At 42.9% G+C, this 23,975-nt stretch overlaps 7 protein-coding genes across 7 annotated transcripts; 4 read left to right on the plus strand and 3 right to left on the minus strand.

The window, feature by feature from the left end:
- Positions 1 to 3,246: 3,246 nt before the first annotated feature.
- EAE97_009918 (uncharacterized protein) lies at positions 3,247 to 6,959 on the plus strand (the record flags this gene model as incomplete). The annotated part of the gene is made up of 6 exons (XM_038880433.1): positions 3,247 to 4,900; positions 4,976 to 5,238; positions 5,289 to 5,902; positions 5,959 to 6,169; positions 6,219 to 6,653; positions 6,714 to 6,959. The coding sequence occupies 6 exons, from the start codon at positions 3,247 to 3,249 to the stop codon at positions 6,957 to 6,959; spliced, it is 3,423 nt and encodes a 1,140-aa protein (XP_038728800.1).
- A 774-nt stretch (positions 6,960 to 7,733) lies between these two features.
- Positions 7,734 to 9,319, minus strand: EAE97_009919 (uncharacterized protein). Its single transcript, XM_038880434.1, has 2 exons — positions 9,035 to 9,319; positions 7,734 to 8,965 (listed from the first exon to the last, which is right to left on the minus strand). Exons 1-2 carry the CDS (start codon positions 9,235 to 9,237, stop codon positions 8,002 to 8,004), a joined length of 1,167 nt encoding a protein of 388 aa, XP_038728801.1. The 5' UTR covers positions 9,238 to 9,319; the 3' UTR covers positions 7,734 to 8,001.
- A 2,149-nt stretch (positions 9,320 to 11,468) lies between these two features.
- Positions 11,469 to 12,868, plus strand: EAE97_009920 (uncharacterized protein). The gene is made up of 4 exons (XM_038880435.1): positions 11,469 to 11,697; positions 12,034 to 12,083; positions 12,172 to 12,340; positions 12,403 to 12,868. The coding sequence occupies exons 1-4, from the start codon at positions 11,568 to 11,570 to the stop codon at positions 12,405 to 12,407; spliced, it is 354 nt and encodes a 117-aa protein (XP_038728802.1). The 5' UTR covers positions 11,469 to 11,567; the 3' UTR covers positions 12,408 to 12,868.
- EAE97_009921 (uncharacterized protein) lies at positions 12,827 to 14,313 on the minus strand (the record flags this gene model as incomplete). Its single annotated transcript, XM_038880436.1, has 4 exons — positions 12,827 to 13,029; positions 13,079 to 13,220; positions 13,323 to 13,898; positions 14,290 to 14,313. 4 exons carry the CDS (start codon positions 14,311 to 14,313, stop codon positions 12,827 to 12,829), a joined length of 945 nt encoding a protein of 314 aa, XP_038728803.1.
- A 748-nt stretch (positions 14,314 to 15,061) lies between these two features.
- On the minus strand, positions 15,062 to 17,781 carry EAE97_009922 (uncharacterized protein; the record flags this gene model as incomplete). The annotated part of the gene is made up of 2 exons (XM_038880437.1): positions 15,062 to 17,648; positions 17,708 to 17,781. 2 exons carry the CDS (start codon positions 17,779 to 17,781, stop codon positions 15,062 to 15,064), a joined length of 2,661 nt encoding a protein of 886 aa, XP_038728804.1.
- Positions 17,782 to 18,861: 1,080 nt separating this feature from the next.
- Positions 18,862 to 20,641, plus strand: EAE97_009923 (uncharacterized protein; the record flags this gene model as incomplete). Its single annotated transcript, XM_038880438.1, has 4 exons — positions 18,862 to 19,464; positions 19,513 to 19,971; positions 20,145 to 20,301; positions 20,394 to 20,641. The coding sequence occupies 4 exons, from the start codon at positions 18,862 to 18,864 to the stop codon at positions 20,639 to 20,641; spliced, it is 1,467 nt and encodes a 488-aa protein (XP_038728805.1).
- Positions 20,642 to 22,696: 2,055 nt separating this feature from the next.
- EAE97_009924 (uncharacterized protein) lies at positions 22,697 to 23,308 on the plus strand (the record flags this gene model as incomplete). Its single annotated transcript, XM_038880439.1, has 2 exons — positions 22,697 to 23,097; positions 23,212 to 23,308. The coding sequence occupies 2 exons, from the start codon at positions 22,697 to 22,699 to the stop codon at positions 23,306 to 23,308; spliced, it is 498 nt and encodes a 165-aa protein (XP_038728806.1).
- Positions 23,309 to 23,975: the final 667 nt, after the last annotated feature.

Here is a 23,975-nt window from a genome sequence, read left to right on the forward strand (position 1 = left end):
TATAGAATGATGTTGAAAAGACCGTATGGAATGTTGATCTAGATAACGGAATACGACTTTCTTGGTGTACGATGGAGTGAGTTAATTGAGTCGATTGTCAGCAAGGTTGTCGTATAATCAGTCGGTAAGAAAGAAATGCAGATGATATGTTTTTTTCCTTGTGCGTTGTTGATCTTCTTGTCTGTTGATGTTGATATCGAGATTGATGTTCTTATGTTTTTGATATCACAGAGAACCCAAAGGATTTGATACCGAGTGGTGGCCAATTTATCAAAGTGGGAATCTTCATAAGAATGAGTCGAAATCAGCCACTCTGACAACGTTATGTAACAATGACTCCCATATGCCTTGGATTTGAGTCATTCATTGTTTACAATTGAATTGAGTTTTTTGATATCAAATAATAATAATAATGATAAGAACAATATTTGTATTATTTATTTTATTGTATTTCTTTATTAAATTTTGCTAGGCATTTCTATTTCTATTTTTGTTTTTCATTTTTATTTCCAACTGTTATATTGATTCCATCCAATTCAATAACTTTATTCCTTTTTCTCACAATGTTTCATCTGCCACACCCTCCATTATACAATCGGGACATAGAGCCGATGTCGTCACTCCCCAACGTACAAGCATGCAAGCATACTTGAAGATTTTCTTGATTGATCAACATAAAGATTGATAGAAAGGTCGAGACCGTCGAAAAAAAACAAACAACCCATGAAGCTATCCTTATCATCTCTTCATCTCATTCATCAGTCGGCACACGAGGAGATTAACAAATTGATATATCAACAAATTCACAAGTCAATACGTCAATATGCTAGACATCGAGATCTACAATCTACTCGGGCTCCCTTACCGAGTCGGTACGCTCACATGTTATAGTTAACATGTTCGACATAGTATCAATATATTGATATCTTCATACTAACACTCTCTTACCATTCTATTTGAAGATTGGGCATGACTTACCTAAGTTTTCTAATCAACGTCCGCAGACACGAGCAAGCCATTCCCCCATTCCCCCACTTTGTTGCTCATTGCAGTCTTCTACCTGGTGGCGTATGTATGTGGGTTACTTTACCATTAATATTCAACGCCACAATATATGAATCATCTAGACTGGCATTACCTAAGATTCAGATGTCAGTAAAGGGGATTCGTTGCGAAATCTATTGGTTTGGGTATTTCATGGTGATTATATATGCTTTATTTCAATCTCCAAGTTTCGAAGTCGTGAACTTGGGGAAGAGCGATTGGTTGGTCGCTTCAAGCTAGGATACATAGGCCGGTTATGGGTCTCAAGGTAAGGGATGGGGTAGTGACCATTCAAGAATCAATGCTCACTCACGTGTGTTGAGCTTTCTGTGCATTTTATCTTCTTTTTGTGAGGAATAGGTGAGTCTATGAAAGATTTATAGATGATGGGCTCTGGATAGCATTTGGGATAGTCTCCTCTATTGGTGATAATACGTGCAGATATAGAAACCTTGCAGCGTTAGATCCAGGCCTGAATTGTTAGTGGAAGAACCTTGGAAGAAGTCTCTCATTTGAATTCTGGTATTCGAGAACCATTCGATATTCAATTGTTCATAGTACACTGTCGTTTACTAGCCCCAATTTTTCTATGTTATATTCCTGCTCATCTGTTCGTAGGCTCAGAAAGGGAATTCCCTCGGAAGGTCGCTTCGTAGCTGCGATATCTCTTCAAGGTCAAAACATAAGATAAAAAAGTTGATCCACTATGAAATGAAAAAGACAGCATGTAGTCTAGTAGTATGCATTCAATTGACGAACATGCAGGATAGAGCTGAGACATACTTTCTATATCCCCACGAGTGACTTTATTCTGCGATGTAATACCTTTCGCGATGGGCATTTTAGCTTCAGCATGAGTATTCAGGGGTATTCAGGAGTATCTGCAGTCTCGCGGTAATTGCATTCACTCAGCGATAGATTCTGATACCTGAGATGCTAGCTACTTGGTAACAAGTAACAGCAAAAGTCATCATTTTTATTTCAGGTACATCTCGATCAGCCGAGTTTGAGAACTATATTCCAGGGCAAAATCATTTCCCAAAGTTATAGTGGTGAATCACAGAAAGATTCTTGATTCTGGGGATATGGTAAGACGATAGGATGGAGTCTCAAAGAACCATACATGATATCAATTAAGTTCTGAATACATGATTTGGTGAACTAGCTGTAAGATTTGGAAATTTCGGCGGATAGGGGATATGGGATTCGTTATCACTTGATGAGGAATTTCTGGATGCTGGGAGATGTGATCGGATTTGCATGTATGTACTGCTACCAGTACATGGCCCGTCGGTTAGACAACCAATAATAACCCCAAAATTCCTCCATTCTTTCCCGATAGTCTTCAGACTATCCTCCTCTCTCATTCATTTACATTGTTAATCCCGCAAATTAGTAATCCCATCATTATGAAATCACTTTGGAATCATCGACTGAAGATGTAGTCTACAGCATCTGGGTGGAGATGCAAGAGTAAACTCTGGAAATTACCACATGCTCTCGAGAGATCGTTCAAAGATGCGTCCCGATTCGCGGCTTCATGTTTTCTCTTTTCTGATGCTTCTGATCTCGTAGTTCTAGGAGAGTAGGCATGTCATTTTGTGCCACAAGGATTATCTCCATCAATCAAATGTATCAAAGAGAAGTTCATTTTTGCTATTTCGTCAGGTCTGTGAGCTATATATCTATTCACATGATCTAAGTTTGCTGCAAAAACACGTGTTTCATGCTTGAGATAGTTTGATAGCAGCCCATGCCTTGCCAAATGCTCGCAAATAACATCTGCACCTGTGGATGTATACTTAAGATGCTTCATGCAACGATTGCAGAGCCTCATGTGATAATGAAATCACTTCAATGGGAACTGAAGTAAGGAAAAAACGCGCATCTCACGAAAGATCGTGAACTGCTTCCCACAGGCGTGACTGTTTCATGTAGTTCGAAAATGCCATTCACCAGACCAATCGACCTGGTGGCCATCAAACCTGGGCAAAGTATGTGATATGGATCTTACCAAAGAAAACGAATGTAACTTAGAGAGGCTTTCACAAAAACCGGTATAAGAACATGAACATTTCCTGTGGAAGTGGATAATCATTAGTATTCAGGCGCATTCCAAATCTGCCCCTTTCACTTCTCCATTCCGATCTTTTCATTCTCAAATTCTACCTTACTGAAAGATCCTCGCTCAGAGATATCAAGATGCAGCTGTATGTACGAAATTGTGCCCTGTGCAAAGCCGGACAATCAGAAAATCGAAGAACTCAGCACTGTTCGTTGGATCCAGAAATTAATCCCTACCGGAGATTTGATGAAGTGCGACAATGCGACTTCTGTACAAAAGATCATGAGCCCCATCAATGCAAGGAATCCAAGGCAAACGCGTGTAGTAATTGTGGTCATGGATGGCATGACAAGCGTGAATGTATGTTAGATCAGAGTTTTGACTCTCATCTTGAGCAATTCACTCTCCCTAAATACAGAACTGCCAGCCAGATTCAAAAAGCACGGCCAGAGTCTCGGAGGGAAGAGCGTAGAGATAATTACAATAAAAAATTCAAGAAAGGACGCTACGCACAGTCCCCGCCTTCTACGACATTGACATCTACTCCCTCGAAATCCGGCACATCTGAGACCGGCACATCAGCATCCTGCTCTAAGAAATATAATCCTCTGGCACCTATTCTCTCAGCGTCTAGTCCCGCAGCACCTGGCTCGTCTACTAATCAGTCTAGACCCAATAAGAGTCTGCCAAGCGAATCAAGTCAACCACATCAGACAAGCCAGGCCTCGGGTCAACCCCAAAGTCAAACTCAAAGTCAACCATCTTCAGGTGATGGAGTTGAAGATCGAAGCGAAGAGAAGACAGAGGCGGAGATAAGGAAGGAAAATTGTGAAAAGTGGACGGGGGCAAGTCTTCGCCTCGCTGGATATCCTTCTAATAATCAACTCCCAGCTTCTGGCAACAACAGAATTAGGGCAAATTTCCTGGAAGTCAGAATCACGGACCCTACCATCAACCTTCGAAGGTACCGTGTAGAATTCGGAAAGATGCCAAACCGTGACGGAGATGGCATTATCACATATAGGTCCATCGTGAAACCCGACTTGAAGAGAGCGATGATCAACCAAATGCTGGCTGCAAATCCTCCAGCTACATTCTATGCCACTGATTTCTTTTGCTACATAATCTCGGTTGGAAGACTTTACCCTGATTGTGGCGATGCTATAGGCAATGCTGTTACCAGAGATCACCAGCTAACCTCTGCGGACCCAACTTTAGCTCCGCTATTCATATCAACAAGTCTTATCTACGAACGTATTGTCAACCTTGCCGAGTTAAGGCGTTTTGTAAACCGTGTTCCTGAAAGGGATATGACCTACCACCCTGGTGAAGATCTCAAGTCTTTAAACATTATATCTTGGCAGATGATATTTCCGGATACCTTTCGGGGGGGTCGATTGGGAAATAAGTTCTACCCTGAAAGCGCTCCATACTCTACCGTGAATAATACCCAAAAGCGCCAGAGACCGCTATGGGATCTCTGTGACGGATTCTTCAGCTCCATGCGCCCTGGGGATGGTAGATTGCTTCTCAACTTGAATTGCACAACGTCGGCATTTTTTCATCAATGTCTGCTTGAGGATTGGATCTCGGCTAAGTTCGGATTGCCGTTACCAAATTCTGCAAATGTGATTAGAGAGTTGAGAGGTGTCAAGGTCACATTTAAAGGGGATCCTAAAACTCCCAAGAAGAAATGGTCTGTAACCGGCATCGACGGTCAACCTGTCGGCGTGAAAACCTTTACCAAAGATAATGGGCAATCTATCACTGTTTGGCAACATATGACCAATAGTAAGTTTCACAATCTAGCATCCTCTTCGTTTCAGTCTTTCTTCATCCGAAAAAACTAATCCCTGTACTGCTTAGCATATCCTACGCATCAGCAAGGTTGTATTCAGAACGCTTGGTGTGTCAATGTAGGAAGTACCATTCCAGGAAAAAAAGGAATATGGTACCCAGCAGATATGCTTGAGATTTGCTTGTGGCAGCCCGCTGGAAAAAAGGCCGGCATAGAAATAACCCAGCAAATGCTGACTTTGGCAACTAAGACACCACTAGTCAATCAAGCCAATCTCAGGGACACTGCCATGCCTCTCCTCGGTCTACCACCATCACCTGACCATTACCGTGTAAGTGAACTCCAACCAATCCAGAGTAACCTTTGAGCTAATTGTTCGAGGCATTTGGGCTTGACGTTCAACCCGGTTTTCTATCGCTGGATAGAGTTCGACAATTGCCCCCCCCTGAGCTGAAGTTCGGTCATGATTTTACTGTGAGAACGGCTCGGGCCAATCCAGCAGGTTGGAACCTTAACGAGGTTGCAAATGATCCTAATCGTAATGATCGAGGCTTTGCTGTAATTGGCAATCCATATCCTGTCCTCTATTTGATCTATATTAATAAAAACCCTCAAAATCTGGTGCCTCCGACAAGAGCGACTCAGTTCGCAGGCGTTTTATGTGCCGATCTCCCCCGCTACGGTTTTTCTACAGGAAATAGTGCAAGCTTCATAGAGAATGCTCCGATATCAGCGATTGCAAATCCTAGTGCGAGGCGCGCAGCGTTCAGTGCTACGTTGGATCGTGCAGTTGCTAGATTGAAGCAACGGGGTGGAGGGTTCGATCCTCCGCTTATCGTTGTTCTCCTGCCCAATGGCAAGAAGAGTGAACCCGAGCTGTACTCAGATGTCAAATGGTGGGGAGATTGTGTCTGTGGCATACCGACTGTCTGTGTTAGCAGAGATGGTGTTGATAGAGGTGCTAGACCTGATTTGGGCTTGTTGGCAAACATTGCGTAGGTTCATTCTCGTACAAAAACCTTCATTCATCATAACTAACCACATTTCTTAGTCTTAAGATAAATTTCAAGCTAGGAGGTATAAATCATAGAATATCGAATTTACCGCTACGAGATCGGACAATGATCATGGGTGCTGACGTAACGCATGTTGGGAAGGGCCAAGATGACGCATGCCCATCTCAAGCTGGTGTCGTTGCTACCCGCGATAGCAATTATGTGCATTATCTCGCTTCAGCACGTCTGCAACCCCATAATACCGAGGTGCGCACAATTAACTATCGAAAGATATTCTTGCTGACCAAATCAATAGTTCATCGAAGACCTCCGAGGTATGGTTGAAGAGCGACTAGAGGCTTATTATCAGTACAATGGCTATCTTCCTGCCCACATTCTCTTTTACCGTGATGGCGTTGGTGAAGCCCAATACGGTATGGTGCTTGAAGAAGAACTTCCACAAATTCGTGCAGCGTGTGCGAGTTTAGTCGTGAGACATGAAGGTGGTACCCCCTTGATCACGCTCCTGGTGGTAGGAAAGCGCCATCATGCAAGATTCTTCCCGGACAATAATAAGATGCCGAGTAAAAATCTTCCCTCCGGTACGGTAGTGGACAGGGGTGTTATCGATCCCAATCGCACCAACTTTTACCTACAGAGCCATGATAGCGGACTAGGTACTGCGAGGACAAGTCACTATGTGTTGATTGTTGATGAGACCGGATATGGGCTTGGGCCATTGGAAACGATCGTGAGTAACCACTTCACTCCGCCTCCATTTAGTCTAGATTGCTAACACTCTTCACACTAGACAAACCTTATCTGCTTTACGGGATCTCGTGCTACAAAGGGTCTCTCGGTCTGCACACCAGCGAATTATGCAGATATCTTGTGCACTCGCCTCCGTTGTTACATGTTTCCTGCTTTGCAAAGACGAATGGGAAATGTTCTGGTTAACGCGACGGTCCCTCGGTATCGACAGAACGCCACAATCTGGAACAGTCCCGCTGGTAATCCATGGCATCGTAATGCAAATAACATAATGTTTTATCTTTGAGGAATGGAATAGCGAAGGCAATGAATGAAAATTGAGTCGCTGGATTTTTCATTGGGAGTTTGGGAGTTTTGCGGGAGTTTGATGAGATTTTGGGCTGTTTTTTCTTAATCTTTCTTTCTCTCTCCACTTCATTCATTGTCATACTCGATACTCTCTTGCGATTTTGATCTTGATTGTCGGAGTTTGGGATACGGAAAATATGAAGAGAAAAAGAATCTGGGAATTTTGAATGGTGTTTTGAGTTGGTGTTCAGGGTTTGGCATGTTGCAAGTGTTTGGCTTTAGGATGAAGTGTGGCGTTTGGTCTGCTTTTTGGGTGTTCAGTTTGGGATTGATGATTTTATCTGCTTTGAGATGGATTTTGTTGAAGAATAGTCAATTTCAATGGCAGGTATCCTTGCATATGATCTTGCCGATATGATAGGACCCGCGTATTCCGTGACTTATCTTGTGATATCACCGCAATGAAGAACGTGAAGTGATCTTGCCACTTAGCAATAGCCGCCTGGTGATTGATGAGCAATTAACTGATCATGCCCTGATTTATCTGGAATCCTCAATTTCAAGACCCATTTATATCAAAACGTTCACTTAGCTACTAAATACATACTTTTAACCTCATTATTCTTCCCCAAAGAACAACAATCTAACTTCCACGGCTCCCATCCATGTCATAAACGTTAGAGTTATTGGAAACATCAATCTCATCCCCAAAACACAGTTGAATTCAAGTGAGCAACATGAGCGAGTATGCGAATATGTAAAGAAGAATTAAGATAAGCGAGCAAGTAAGCAAGCTGGGTATAACCACTCCACCATTCAAATTTCCGTCCCATTCCTTTCGTCACTTCGCCCATAAACCCATTATTCGAGTCGCTGTAAATTCTCTTCCCAGTCCAAGTCTAGCTCATTGAGTAGTCTATCAAGATCTCCATTACCAGTAATATATCACCAGATCCCAGTCTATCTCCCAAAACCATTGTGATATTTCTTTCCTTCGCTCTCTAAATCCTTCCTTAACTTCTCTCCCTTTCAAACGACCATCAGCCAACAACAGTGCCCCATAATATACCACCGCCAAACATAGCTCCCACACTAATAATACTACTAACACTCAATAAACTCATTCCACTAATACCATGCCCACTCGTACAGCCACCTGCTATGCGTGCACCGAGAACCATGGCTATGCCTCCTAGAAGTACATGGATTATCGATATCTCTGGGATGGTGGGTGTGTCGAGGGACATTTTAGGAAGAGGAGAGGGAAGAGAAGATGGTAATGTGAAAGTATGAGAAAGAATATAGGAGCCGAGGAGGATACCGACAGTAAAGAGGTTTGAGCGGATGGAGGGACGTGGTCTGTGTTGAGGGATTGCGTGGTGCTTCGATACACCGTTCCCATTTCCATTCCCATTCTCATAACCCTTTTCAGAAGAAACAACATCACCACTCCTCAACCTTTCCAATCCCCACCAGAATAGATCTCCGATTTGTTCATACGCAGCACTAGTCCCCAAAGTGTTCCCCGTCAACCAAAGACTTGCTCCCTGCGCACACCCGATACCGATACCTCCCCAGGTCGCACTCAACACACTTTGTTCCTGAGAATTTGAAAGCCACGAAGCAAGAAGAATGATTCCCCAACAGAAGTTTTGATAAATGTATACTGCTTTTATTTCATCGGCTTTGGGGTCAAGTTTTTGATATAGCGTTGGTTTGGAATCGGGAATGGTGGGACGAGTATTGGGAGAACGGATGAAGGGACGGATAAAAGAATATATGATTCCGCCAAGGATTCCTCCGAGTAAGGCGTAACGTCCGGATGAATAACCGGTTACGATTTGAGGGAGAACAGTCCCGGGACAGGCGCCTGTAAGTGCCATACCGGTCCCGAGGAGAAGACCTCCGATGAGATTTCCATCGTAGGGAAATAGGGATAGGGAAGAAGGTTGCCGAGGAGGAGCGATAGTTGGTGAGAGACGATGAGCGAGGAGGAATATCGCACTATGTTGTGTTAGTGAAGCTATTCTATCGAAAGAACTTTGAAATGTATGGAAAAGAGAGGAAACTTACGCGCTAGTAGCACTTGCTGATAGAAATACTTTCAGCATATGAAAAGATTCCAACTTCATCTGCGATATAATCACAGTAGGAGAATAAACTCCTGCTGCAGTAAGTGCTGCACCAAACAGTGCACCACTTAATACTGATTTTGCTCCTATTGTTGAAATTGAAATCATGGCGAATTCTTTATTCCGAATCTCAATGTGAACCATCTTGAGAAAGAATAGGGTTGGAAGTTGAAGTATATGTATATGGAACAAAGATGATCTTCATGAACTAAAATTTAAGTTCATCTAAGAAATTGAATCGTGTCTTTCATAGCGTTTTGAGTTTTGATACTAATATTTTGATATGTGGGAAGTAGCAACTTTGATACCTCGACCATGTTAGAAGGATCTGTCATAATCATATGAAGAAAATGATTCACTTCTTTAACTATCAATATGATACGATTGAACAATTCTTTGACCCATTCTTTATTAACTCAAATTTATCAAACTGAGGATGACCTCCACTTGCAAGAAACTTCGCAAGCTTTCCACAAATATAAAAAAAATACTATGAAATAATGTACACCTTGTGCATGAAAATGACATACCTATAACGGTACATAATCGCCAATTCATTACTTCTTAGTACTTACGAGGTACATAGCTATCTTCCTACCTTCCTTTGTTTGATCAATGCTCCGTAGTCAGATTTGTTCTCTCACCGGTACTTTGAAAGTATTCATCCATGAAAGGGAAGAAGCCAGCCCCATCTAAAAAAAAAATTGAGGTCGCCGATTATATTTCCCCCTAACAAAGAAGCCCGTGTGGTGGACTACTTTTCTAAAGAACTCAAAAAAATCCTTCCAGAAACTTTCCATTGCTAGAGTGAAGTTAATTATGGAACTTCTCGAAAATATAGAGAGTTTCAAAGCAGTATAGGGGAAGGTAGAGACCAAAGTTACTTTTTTCTTGAAAGATCGTTGCATGTTAGTGAGATTCCCGAGATCTCTCGGGAAATAGGTAGCCGGGTCTGAGGTCCCCGAGTAAGCGACTACAACACCCAAGAATCCTTAATTGTCGGCGAGGATGCTACTGCACCATTTTACTGCCTTCATAATTTGCGGGGACGCGGGAATTTAATTTAGGATGATGCCCGATAGGTGATCTAAGAAAAGGAGGTACGGATCGGAGGGAATATGGTTACAATCCTATGAAATGAAGAGTGTCTTGCCCTATGCAGATTAAATGAACTCACCTTGGCTCTCCTGTCACATACGGATATGTTGATTGATGGATTGAATGATATAGTGATGGGTGGGATGGGTACGAGGATACATGAAAAGTGTACTTGAGCAATGTAACTTTCGCATGTTAACTAGGAAGTGAAGCGTGGCTTCGGAGATCCGGGGACTTGCAAGATGGAATGTTTCATATGGTGGACATTGGGTAAAGAAGCTTTAGAATGATTAGAATCGGTGAATGGTGCATTTGTGGAACTTCCGCGGTATAACAAATTTCGTCGTATATATCTATTCGCCGGTTTGCGAGCTAGAGTTTCTATAAGGATGATGGAAAGGCTTTAGAATGATTAGAATCGGTGAACTGTGGATTGTACTAACCCGATTGTACATCCGACGGGTGGCTACGTTCGTTGACTTGCGAAGCTTGTGGAAGCCTCAGCATTGATAGACATATGATTAGTCAATTTTTGAGTATCGATTGAAGACTGTAAATACATTTCAGTTGACGAAACCACTCTGTTATGCATCAATAAATACGCCGCGGTGACTATAGATTACGAATTGTCGAACCAGGCTCTTGGCTAGAATTTTTGAGAAAGATGCCAATGAAGGGGGCATGATCACGATGGAGTACCAGATGTATTTTCGAAGATATATTAAAAAACTGCATGCACACAGGATATACAATGCAAAGGTACAAGTACGGTGATGCGAGATTGAAAAAATTGGTTTGCGGGAGAGTCTGTTTGTCTTCTTCTCAACAATAGAATATCTTCTCAACTTTACCCCTTCATCAATCGGTAAATGCACGGATGTTCACCCACGGTTCGATTGAGGTATTGCACGTTGATATCCTCCTTACATCCTCAAATGATCCTCGAGGCTTTCTCAAGGTGTCAATGAGATGTCGAAACTCTTGTACTCGTTCGTATATGTTCGTACATGTTCGTACCATCAATTGATACTGCATCCCCGCCATTGTCATCATCCAAAAATAAATCCCTGTCCCCACACACCTTGCACAAATCCTCCTCATAAATTGCCCCTCCCGAAAAAATCCCGATAAGCACTCCCGTGCCCCTCATTCTCATCATACCACTTCAATACTCAATCCCCACACTCCCCACCGTCCACCATTGTCCATCTCCCGACTTCCTTTCCGACCTCGGGTTTTATGGTATGTATGAATTGCTTTTCTTGCTTCGTATATCTCTCCATTTAAACATCTTTTGAATCCTTCACACTGACTTTGAATACACAAATATACATACGCATTTAATACCCTCTTCTTTCATACAACACACATTCAAAATGGCACCAAAAGGACCCTATAAGCTCGTTACAGTTAACAAAGTCCCAGCTCGGGCAAAGATCTTGATTGGAAGGGTGGTCGAGGATGTTAAGGAGAACTATACCATTGAATATGTCAAAAACGCTGAACGTGAGTGTCATTCAAAGTTTCTTCTTTCCCCATTATGATACTTCTTGTGGGCTTTGAAACTGGAAGTGGGAATGCGGCATCGGGAGAGATAGACGGGTATACGAATTTGGCAAAAGAAGATAATATGAAATTTCGAAACTTTGCAACGACATTGAAAGAAGCATTCGTCGGTCAAGTGAAGTCTCACTGCCCAAATCCACAGGTTTCATGAATAACATTCTCATTTACTTCATGTTTGAGTCTGGAAGCGATCGACGAGTCAGAGTAGAAATGAAGCATGGGAAGACATTAACAGCTAAATCGGGGAATTGAGCAATGTCACTAACTACCTCACAGGAATGGAAGATGTAAAAGCCATGGTCGAAGAGCAACAACCAGATGTTCTAGTACGTATCATTGCTTCTACGCCATCCACCCCTTCACCCTCTCTTTGCCCCTTTCCTTCAGCCCCTACTAACACCCCCCCCCCCCAAGTTCGTAGCCTCAATGTGGACCACCGAAGAAGCAAACGAAATTCAGGAAATCGCCAAATCTACCAAGCCAGGTATCAAAACCATGGCTATCCCCCACGGATTACAGATCGAAAAGGGTCCCGATGCTGTTGTCGAGTTTTTGAAGGAGCAGTGGTCGGGACTTGTTGATAGTTAGTTTTTATTTCTTTTGAGCGGGATTTAAATTAATGATAGGAAAACTAACTCCTCTTAGATTAGAAAAGATTGGTGAAGTAAAGTAGGATAAAAGAAGAAGGGGGGAATAGATGGATGTATAGATGCATTTATGTATGAATGTTTGTAAATACCCATAGAGAAATCAAAGTATAAATATGATCGCGATATCTACCTAGATAGTGTTGAGTTATCATGTTTAAGAAGGGAAAATATTATTGTACCATAGTAGGCACATCATGATGTATAGAATCAAAGCCCACTGTATCTGCTCAGCCGAGTTATGAGGAAATCCAAAATCAAGGATATCATCAAGTCGTATATCGTCCCTCCATCCTATTTATCCATAATTGTTTACCCATCCTGTCTATTAATCCCCCCATTACACTCCATCTTCTCCTCTATCCTCCTAGAATTTCAACCATTCTATGAAACCTCTCCATATATTCACTGCCAACCTCCATCTAATCCCTCTTCTCCTCATAACCCCCTACCCCCCTTTCTCTTTCCCCACTCGCCTCCCTTGCATACCCATTAACCATCAGCACAAAAACCGTCACCAACAATGTCATAAATGCAAGCGCAACAAAGCATTCTTTCTTACGCTGCAACTTTCTATTTGATGAGTTTGTGGAGGAGGTGAAACGCACACAGCAGTTATTGTGGCCTTCAATTTTTTAGTTATTGTCTAGAGATGAGGAATAGAAGAGAATTACCATTCATGACCAATGCTTCCTCCATATCTCTCGATGCATCAGTAAATACAACGCAGCAGTTCTGTCTGTTTCTTTGATTCTCGCCCCCTGCATTTGTACCCGTACCAGCGGCTCTTAATCTGCGGAGTTCTTCATTTTCCAGCTGCGTTTTATCGTTAGCTTATTCCTTTGTTTGTCTGTTCTTATTCTCATGATGTATCGTCCCCTCCTCCAGAATGGAAGGTAGGGGGAAGGATGAACTAACAAGCAACCTCCCGATACTCTCCTCCAACCTCTCCATTCTCCTTTCCAATCCCTTCACCATCATTAATCCCCCCGTCCCCTCTCTATCTTCCCCTGCTTCATCGCCCCCAGAAGTAGTAGTCGCTACGCCCCAAAGTTCTACTCCACTTCCTCCGCTTACACCACTAACCCCACTGACATTACTAGCCAGTGTCCTCGTACTTGGCGTTGGACGCGGAGTACTAGAGCGGGAATGAAAAGATGGTGGTGCGGAGTCTGAATAATTCGTAGCATATGCATTGTTGAAAGGAGGGAATGGTGTAGTCCCTGCTCCGCTTGCTCCTCCTATCGCGTTTGCATATGTGTTGCTTGAGGTAAATTGCGAAGAACCTTGACTATTCAGATGCGCAACCTGACTGCTGTGAAAGCTAGGCGGTGGGGTACGAGATGAAATACTAGTGATAGATGTTCGATGGCTTGAAAGAGCGGATGAGGGAACGGATGTAGGAGTTCCGGAGTTGTAGTTGTAGGAGGGGCGACTTTGAAAGATTGGGTCGAGGAGAATCGGGGGATTTGAGGGAGATGAGGTGCGGGGGAGCTAGATGAAGGTGATTAGTTGATTGGTGGCTTTGCTTCGAGAGTGAAGCAGAGAATAGGATGAAATATTAATAGGTATGAAGTGTAGAACGTAAGGTGTAGTGCCTTGTAGACGTAATGAAAAGGTAGAGAAAAGTGGCTAAGGATGAGAATAATAAAAGCAAGGCGCGAATGGCAATATTCACCAATACATAAACAGCAGCCCCCCCTATCTATTTGACACACGATGCATATATAGCGAATCCAATCAAGCACCACGACGCACAATATAGAAGTAAAAGTCTTCGACCCTCAATCTCCAATTTCCAGATTCCTCCGAGTTACGCAACCCTCATTCCCTCCCATTGCACATTGCACATCCAATACCAATGAAACTAAAGAAAAAAACTCACAGCTTCATAACGCGAGCGATTCATCTTGGACGCTTCCGAAATTACCGACCTAGTATCCGTTCCGTACACCCAAGCTCTATTCTATCCGCGCTGTACCTGTACCTGGAAATTGTGGATCAAACCGAACCGTTTGCAAATAGACTTGACAGGAACCAGAAGGCGTACGTATTTCCTTCCGCGTATTTCAATCGAAAAACTATAAAAATGAACGAAAAACTTCAAAATCTCAAAATCTCACTTCTTTCTGCCTAGAACCCAAGGGAAAACTGCACATATAATAAAAGGAATCCTCTCTCATGAAGTTTCGCCGCGTCATCCAAACTCGGCTCGCAAGCTTGCAGCACTGCCACAATAATGGGATGGAATGTCATTTGCTCGTGAACGATGATGGATTGCGATAAGACTTAGACTTGCATATGCGGGGTCCAGGTTCCTGCCACTTGACGAATTGAGGAGTTCTGATTGGTTAGTTCATGGCCCCGTAGGGCTATGCAAATCATGTGATGAATAGGACTTTCTAGGCAGAAGCATTTTGACTCGATCTAACATTCTGGTCTGGTCAAGTCTCAATGTCAATTTGCATATGAACGATGTGTGTAGATTTGTTTCAAAAAGTAGAATTGCATCAACGTAGCTAAATATTTCTGTGTTGGAGATTTCATATCTGCAGTGATTAGTCCTTTCTAAATGTTAGTCTGTGCTCTTCTAGATTAGCGACAATACACAGTAAGTAGTATGATAGCAACGATAGCAAGATCTTCAAATATCCACATCAGGCCATCCCCTCGCACAACTCAGCAATGGTAGCCGTGGTCTTTACCTTGACTTCTTCTTCGCGCTCTCCACAAACAATTCTCTTCGTCCATCTTATCTCCTCCCAATCCGTCACTCTCACATTGATGATATGCAACAACCAAGAACCATTTTTTACGTCCTTCTTAACTCTGCCCAAACATCTTGCCATCAACGATTCACTTGATTCGATGAAAGTTCTGCTTTCGCTCTCCGCTAGTCCCGTAGTCTTAAAGTTCTCGAGAATACCCTTAGCAAATGGTGGTCGATCATGAAATAAGTCTGCAAATTGAAAGTGCTGTTTGGTAGTCCCAGGTTCTCGAGATGAGAAATTAACACGAGCAAAGAGCTCGATAATTGCGTCCTGACCTAGCGCATTGCATTGGCTTCCTTCTTTAAGCATCTCACCAATCCGAAAACAGACACGAAGAATGGTTTGAGACGATAATCCATTGATTGGGCATCGATCTTGAACTCTTTGGGGAAATTTCGGCCGAGCAAACGGTGCGAGGGGTAAATATTCATGACTATCATCTAGCCACATTTTCGATATGTTGGTTTGAATCGATTGCACAGATGTAAACAATTTCTCTAGAGGTCTGCTTTTGAATGGCTGGATGAGGGCCTCGGAAGATTGGATGACTGGAGCTTTGACCGAACTCAAAGCCGTGGATGTAATATAGCTCCAATCTGCATCTTCTTGCGTCACCGGTGGTTTCGACGGACTAGGTTTATCAGTGGATTTGGCCAGAGCTATTCCTTTAGAGAATGGCTCTCGGGGCGTAGGTGAAGAGAATTGAAGAGTATTATCGTATACTTCCCTGTCAGTATCATCACCGTCATATGGAAGGGTTAAACTTGGTGGTGGTTCCAATGCCTCTACGACACCTTGAACTTGAATTGTTCCTGCGAGTCGAAGCAACTCTTCTTCCAAATCAGTATCCATTGGGAAATCGTCACCGTCATCTGCAACGATGGGTGGAGATGTAGTGCGAGTGACTTCTTGCGAAAGAGTGACGGGATCGTGTAATTGTGTTGTCCTCGTGCGTAAAGAAGGAACAATATGTGAAATGGAAGGTGAACATGGTTCTGCTGGAATACTTTGGGCCACTTTGCCTCTCATGGGAGATGCGAGAATAATAGGATCTGCAACCAGTGCTAACAAATCTTCATCATCAATATCATCGCCAAAGCTATCACTGTCAAAACAATCTAGTGGAGAGTTTGTGATCGTTAGCATGCCTTCTTCAATGACTGATTGCTCAAAATGATTCTCGTTATCATATGTTCCGACACTAATTGTTGGCATGAGTTTCAGTAACTGTTGAGAATTCTGTGCTTGTTGTTGCTCGAATCCGGTGTTGGGCAGCTGATCATTACCTTCTGGAAGATGTGTATTGTATTTTAGCAACTCGGAAGTCATATCTCCAGATTCAGTGGTCACACTGCTGTCAATCTTTGGCAGAACTTTTTGCGGTTGCTGCCTGTCGACATCATTATTGGTGATTGCTTCAAGAGCATCCTCCCGTGTTCCTTCACCAAAGGTGGGAGGGCCACTAGATTGATTCGGCGAGTGCTCAACTTGGAATACCTTCTGCCGTGTGACGGAGGCCAATAGATTTTCAGAAAAGGGATGGCTTTGGGGTTGGTTCGTACGAATAGTGTCAGGCTCATTGCTGTCGGCAGATTGTTTTGAGATCCACAAAGCCTCTTCGAAAAATGAGCCACTTGATATATGCCCATAGTCTGATGAGGTATGATTCGACTCTTCTAAAGCATATCCATCACGATACTTATCCAGGTTAACGTGAGTGTCCTCTATTTTGCTCGCAGTGACCGATTCATTCGCCAATAGATTCTCTTCACGAGGTACATATCTAAAAGTTGCCAATTTCTGTAAAGTTGTGCTCGCGATTCCATTCGAATTACGTTTCATCTGTTCCTCAGTTGTCGTGAAACCTTGTAGCCGATTGATGGGTTGTGATTGCTCTCTCAAAGACTTTGAGGTAAAGCAAGACAGTGACGGTTTGGTAACTGTTGAGTTCTGAAACAACTCTGAAGATTTCTTTCGTTTGGAAACTGTGGCAGAATGCGCTCTCTTCTTAGATCTCTTATGAGTATCAGGTGGTGAGACCAATTGAGAAATAGAAGGCCGGTCGCCTAATTCGTTAGGTGGTTGCTCAAGATCTTGATGAGCAGGTATAGTTTTTACTCTAGAAGGGAACTTAAACGGGGGTTGCGCTCCTTTCGTAGGAATTTTCCTTCTCTTCGGCGATGCTATCTCAAATAGTTCAGCGTCACAATCTTCCACAGTAGTATTTGTATGCGATCTGGCATTGAGTAAGATTTTCGTGGGGCCATTCTTCGAGCGTGGAGTTTGTCGCTTTTTACCATCCGGAATGGGAGGACTCGGGACGTCATCTGGTAGGTCGTAGACATCTGTGTTGCGCAAAGTTTTCAATGGATCGACTGTTCGTGTAAAAGGTGACATTGGATTTAGACTCTTTGAACGACTAAGATTGATGGGAGTGAAGGATAGATATGGGCGCATTGCTGTTTCCGGCGCACTGTTTGTTGATAAAGTATTAGTATGACAGGATTGAACTATGGCGAAATCCAGACAAACATGTATGTCGGATTTTCTTGGCCTCTTCCTTCTCCTCTCAATTCCCCTTCATTCAAGCCTCGATACTGCGCCATCTTGACCATACTTCAGTTCATCACCAACTCTTCCTCAATCCATCACTTGTCGCACCACCCCCGTCATGCCCCTCCTTTATCAATCTCCCCTCCTTTTTACGTCATCAATTGGAAGTTATCGAACAACTGAACTGAGTATTGATATGTTGAGTTCAGACGGTAATATCAACGTCTCGAAACCACGGCTATGAAGTGACCATCGATACTGTGTAGTTATTAACAGTTGAAGATAGAGGCTCTGGAGATTGAAGTTTGACTAAAAGAAGCTCCAAAACGGGTGTATAGAGCCTAAGGCTCATATGCCATTAAAAGCGGGTACCTCGGACACTAAAGAGCCGTCCCGCCCCGCTTTACTAGTCTTCTTCCAATCCCTTTACACACTCCGTACATCACATGCTTCACTTAAAACATAACTAAAACCAAAACCAAGAAGTACTTTGCTCTCGTCTGAGTAATCTAAATCAGTACTCACTCAATACTCACTCATATCTACTGGTTCACTACTTACTATCGTCGACTCATTATTGAATGTCTTTACTTCACTGATATCGATATACTGTACTAGATACACTAGCTACTTCTGTACAGAAAGAGGAAATCAGTCAGATATCACCAAAAAAAAACATTCAAAGATCTTCCAACCCAACCCCAAATCCCCCCTCCCCCCACCTTCCACTTTGAGACGTGGCAGGAGAACATTTGACATCAAAATCTGATAACTTCCTTTCTCGACAACTCATACTACATACATTTTTGAATCCCACCAAATCAATACGGACTGCATCCACTTATCCTTGGTTATCCCGATATATTTGTTTGCTCTTCCTGCACCCGTACTATTGGTCTCTTGTTAGACATTCCGGAAGAAGCTTGTAGCGAAGCCAATCCTTTTCGTAGTCAAGGCCCCTGAGATACGGGTAGGCAAATATGTTTTCTTCGGTCAGTACTCCATAGCCATTCTCTACTCTTGATTCTTGACCTTCTTCATTCCTCCTGTTTACTTCCGGAATTGCCCCATTCTTATCAACTCACATCACGAGATTATGGAGACATATTCGTGATTTGTGAGATTTATGACCGATGTCCTCCTGTCATGGCGAGCATGGTAGTAGGCCTGCCAAGAGAAAACTTCAACGTCGCCATGCAAGATCTTATACTGCATCATACATTCCTTCAGAACCCCAATCCGACTATTTCCATAGAGGCCATGTTGGAAATCTTCTTTTTGGCAGACAGAAAACAACAAAGACAGAAGAACTAATATATGTTCATCGTAAACAGAAGAAACCATATTCAGCAGTTACCGTCGCTATTGAACGCCTCACTAGTGAGGAAAACGAGGACGGTGCCTATGGCGGTATTCCAGATTTGGTAGATGTTATCAAACTTCAAGCCACCGGCCCTAGAGAAGCCACTAGAGCTCTACGAAAGAAGCTCAAATATGGTAACGTACAACGTCAGCTTCGAGCTTTGGAAATTCTGGATGGCCTTGTTCAGAATGCTGGCCCAAAGTTTGAGCATGTTTTTGCCTCCGATGATGCTTTCCTCGAACGTCTACGTGTTTGTGGTGTTTCAAGCACTTCAGACCCTGCAGTAAAAGCTAAGTGCAGGGAGCTCTTTCGAGGCTGGGCAATTAAATATAAGAAAGTTTCTGGAATGGAAGACGTCGTCAATCTCCTTCATGTATGTATCATCTGGGTGTTTTCATATCATTTACTAACGCACTTCAAGGCACTGCCTGATACAAGGAAGGTTGTCACGCAAGATAGATCGAAAGTTCTCCGTGAAACAGAGGAAAACCCCTTCCAGGATGACGAGCTTGAAGAGCCATCTACCCCTGTTTCTTCTAGACCAGGTCCCTCTAAAGCTGGACCTTCTCACTCAAGACAAAGCTCTCTAACAACTGCATCTGCTAGTACCAGAGAGCGGGCATCCTCAATCATGTCTGGATCTGCTAAGAAGGTCAAGAAAGAAGATAAGAAGGACAAGAAGAAGAAGTCCAAGCCTTTCAACCTAGAAGCCGAGAAAGAAGCCATGAAGGCTGCTATTGCGGAATCAACTGTTGCATCTACCAATCTTTTGAACGCATTGAGACATATCGATCGAGAGAAAGAGCGAATTTCTGAGAACAAAATAGCCTCGCAATATTTTGATACCTGTAAACTGCTACGAAGGAAGATTCTACGATATGTAAGTTTGAAGTCAAGATCAGTGTATCTAGTAGACCATACCAGTAGACTAGATGTTGACTTCCAATGATCCAATTTCATTGGGATATTGAATCTCTCTGATTATCAAACTGCAGTCCTCACTGTAGTAACATCTAGTCAATGCCTACTTGACTTTGCTAACCGTTTTTTCAGATCCAACATGTAGAGGCCGAGGAATGGCTTGGGGGGCTTCTTCACGCAAACGATGGATTGGTCAATGCCTTAATGACATTTGAACAATTGGATAGATCGATTGACGCAGACAGTGACTCTGACGACGAAATGGCAGAGCAAGCTCATCTCTTCAAAAGTATGTGTATTCATCCTCAAGATTGCCTTTGATTTTCGAGAATAACGAAACCATCGAATTGTCGCATTCAAGCACGTACTAATACCATACAGTGGCAGAAATTAATAATGCAGAACGCAAGGCAGGACGTAGAGCTAGTGATTCAACCACACAACAATTACATGATCTTACACTCGGTACAGGCCCACTTACAGGCCCACATAGTCCAACCAAACCCGCTCATCGTCCCGCACCACCTACTCCTGTTCAAACGACTCATCCGAGAGCACAGGAATCGGAGGATGAAGAAGAGGAAGAGGATGAAAATGACCCGTTTGCTGATCGCAATGCTCTTGATTGAGCGTATGTTTTGATGCTTTGTTACATTGGAAGACTGCCATCCAGGGTGGTGGATCGTGGTGGATTGGTTGATTTGGATTGGTCGTTTTGGTAGCAAATGGGAGTTGTTTAATTGGCAAATCATAGCATGGATGGAGGAATATCTTTTGCGGCGGTGCCGTGCGGTGCAGTGAGGTGTGAAGCTTGACGGTGATGGACTGAGGCTGAAAGAGTCATAGATAATGAATGGATGGATGGAGAATAGGATAATCAATTGCGAAGTGTACTAGAGGCATAGTTTAGGATCATGATCATGTTTTACTACTCTGCAAATTGATCTCTACCTTCGGGGGCTGAAAGACTTACCACTAAATCTCGACATCTGTGGAAAATCCTAGAGCTAGGTATGCCCTTCAAGAGTAATAAGTAATTGAATTTATATCTACGGTTGCAGATGAAGTCAGAGTAAAAACCGAGAAGCGGGGTTGTGCTGTTTGAAGTGTTTATCCAATATATAGGATATATAATGAACACTTCATGCCTTCTAGTGGAGCATGTACTCTACTGCTCCCCGCCCTTCCAGCCGATCTTTAGCTGAAGCAGCGATGTAGATTCTGTTCTAATTCGTCGCCGTGTCTTCGAATAGGTTCCGAAACTAAAATTCTGGTTGCAGCTCATATAGTGTACAAGTTCGACATGATAATATGACGGTATGTCGTTATCAATGTCTGGGACTTACGACCAGGAATCTCTTCTGGGTTTTGATGAAAGAGCGTACAAAACATCAATGCAAGACATGAATTTATGATATCTTCTATCTACCGTCAAATGTGAGACGAGCTCTCAATGATGGTTGACGCTATGTATTTCCTGCTGAGCTTTCTGCTCTTTATCTCATATTATGATCGTAGTGACCAATGGTTCGGGATTTGGCTGGAACAATGCTAACAGTATGAGGTTTACACAATTGGCAAGCCTGAACTAAGTTCATTCGCTTCATTCCTTCAGTATTCTTGGCCTTTGCAGTTATCCATCCATGCCTACACAGTCATAGTGTCGTCCAAAATATCCTTCAATGACTGCCAGAATCATGCGACCTTGACTTCTCCCAGATGACGCCTTTTCATTATCGAAATTCAATTCTCAAGAACCGCTTCTGTCAATAGCTTTCTTCGTATGTTGGGCTCACTCATACTAAATACTCAAATTCTTACGCATGGAAGATTCATTTCGACCTATTCCGAACAAAAAATGTGTTCCAATAATGCATTCCCAAACTATATCGTGCCTTCACATAATTGGGCATAGGAATGAGGTATTTCACACCCAAAATACCGCGCTCTAAAGGCTACTGCCTAGATACTATCGTAGCAACTAAATACCTCAGACCCTTCTTCGTCGACAGCACCCATGTCTATTTCATCCCGTGATGCTATTTCCAACCCCATCAATTGCTCTTCCCTCCACCAAACTTATTAAAAGAACAAAGTTGGTTCCTGAGACCCATGATAGAGGAACAAGTGTGCGTCACACTCATCCAGCTCTTTCTCCACCATGATACACAATCGGCACGGGACTTCCACCTAAGCCGGAACCCGGATAAGTCGTCCAATCAAATGTTGCAGGGCTGTGGAAATACCTGGTACTCCATGCATATAGGGTCAGCCTTATAGGTTGGACTTACGACTTGCGATGCCGTTCGAGCCTTTTTGAAAGATAGGATATTGGCCGAGTAGGTGATCATGGCACAAGATTCCTCAGTTGGAAAGCATTAAGTACTTCGATGCTCGCCGCGAGGAATGAAGGTGGAATGTGTACAATCTTACTTGCATTCATTCTAAGGAACTTTAACAAACAAGACGTGTCAAATTTTAAGAACGATAATATATAGATATCGATATCTACAGAATTCGAAGAAAAAGAGTTCTGACATTACTCTTTGTATACTTATTCATTTGGAAGTGTGGTGGGACCTGAGTGAACGCCTCTTTCGAGAAGTGTCCTATCAATTGTTCCAAACCGAGTGAGCAACTCAACCACATATAAACCAATATCCCTTCATTAGCGATCGGTAAATATGAAAAGATCACCACCATCATTGTCGTCGTCATCGACATCAACAGGAAGAGAAATGGCACTGGATGATTACGAGAGTTTAAACTCTGTCACTACTTTGGACACCCAAAGCAGCGATTCTTCCGATGTCAGAGTTGCAGGGAGAGGAAAAGGAAGAGAGATGGAGATGGGTATTCAACAAACAGAATTGACTCCTGCATTTACAGGAAGAGAAAAGTCGCCTACTCCATCGATGTTGATGAGGAGAAGAAGTGAGGAGGAATCCATGCGGAACGGGCAGACAGAAAGGACGAGATTTGAGGGAGCGAGAAGTGGAAGTGTGAATAGAGGGAAGGGAGGGGAGAAGAAGGATGGCGTCAAGAGAAGACATTCGAGTAATGAACATGTTAATGTCTATACCGAGTAAGTTTTACCAAAGGCTTTGGTCTTGTTGACATTCTCGGCTATCATCTTGATAGTCAAACTTTCTGCAGTAATAATTTCCACATTGCCATGTGCTGACCTGGAGTGATATAGGTGCGGAAGACATTCAGACGATTGGCTATTCGGAGGATTCTCCCTTACAGATGCAGTGAAGAAGATTTGGAATAAGGACGGAAAAGACTCGGGATGAAATCTGAAAGAGTGGGCGATTGAAGGAAGAAACAATAGCACAAAGAGTTGCGACAATTGAAGGACCTACGTTGAAATGCTCCGTACACAAATCAGAATTGAACAGCCAGCATGTCGGCTTTGTTCAGGAGGAGAGAACCTCCGCGGCGTTTATATTCTTGTCGAATTCCTATCAGGAAGGGATCTAGTTGATATTGGTAACGGGAGGTTGTTTTACCCCTCGCGTTGGGCTGGAGGAGACGTGATGATGTATACGTTGAGCACCCATGACAATCTGAAGAGGGTTTTGGTTCTGGCATATAGTTTATAATTCCAATTCGATAATTGGTCGATGATTCAAATCTCCATATATAATTCCCTAATTGATGTTTATTAATGCAATGAATTTTGGTGGAGTATCATAAATTTCACATGAACGCTAAACTTCCATTGATCATGACGCTAGACCCCAACCCAATTGGCCCTAGGGGAAAAAAGTTCAAAGCTGGAGGGGACCGAAATTTTGACTTCTAATAAGAATAATCGCAATTTTTCTGCGAATTAAGTCATCCTCTACGCTCTACATTTTGAATTGGATTTTTTTAATGTTGAAATGCTCTAGAAATCTTTCAAGAGCTTTCCTTTCAAAACCTTTACTGTATAAATTTAACCCAATTCGATCCTATAAC

This window comes from Botrytis byssoidea, assembly GCF_014898295.1.
Source record: "Botrytis byssoidea strain MUCL 94 chromosome Unknown BBYS_024, whole genome shotgun sequence".
Classification (NCBI taxonomy): domain Eukaryota; kingdom Fungi; phylum Ascomycota; class Leotiomycetes; order Helotiales; family Sclerotiniaceae; genus Botrytis; species Botrytis byssoidea.

Coding starts and splice junctions, on each gene's coding strand:
- EAE97_009919 (XM_038880434.1), bottom strand. CDS start 9,237: ATGGTTCACATTGAGATTCGGAATAAAGAATTCGCCATGATTTCAATT. Junction 8,966..9,034: donor TCAGCAAGTGCTACTAGCGC/GTAAGTTTCCTC, acceptor AACACAACATAG/TGCGATATTCCTCCTCGCTC.
- EAE97_009920 (XM_038880435.1), top strand. CDS start 11,568: ATGGCACCAAAAGGACCCTATAAGCTCGTTACAGTTAACAAAGTCCCA. Junction 11,698..12,033: donor ATATGTCAAAAACGCTGAAC/GTGAGTGTCATT, acceptor ACTACCTCACAG/GAATGGAAGATGTAAAAGCC. Junction 12,084..12,171: donor AGCAACAACCAGATGTTCTA/GTACGTATCATT, acceptor CCCCCCCCCAAG/TTCGTAGCCTCAATGTGGAC.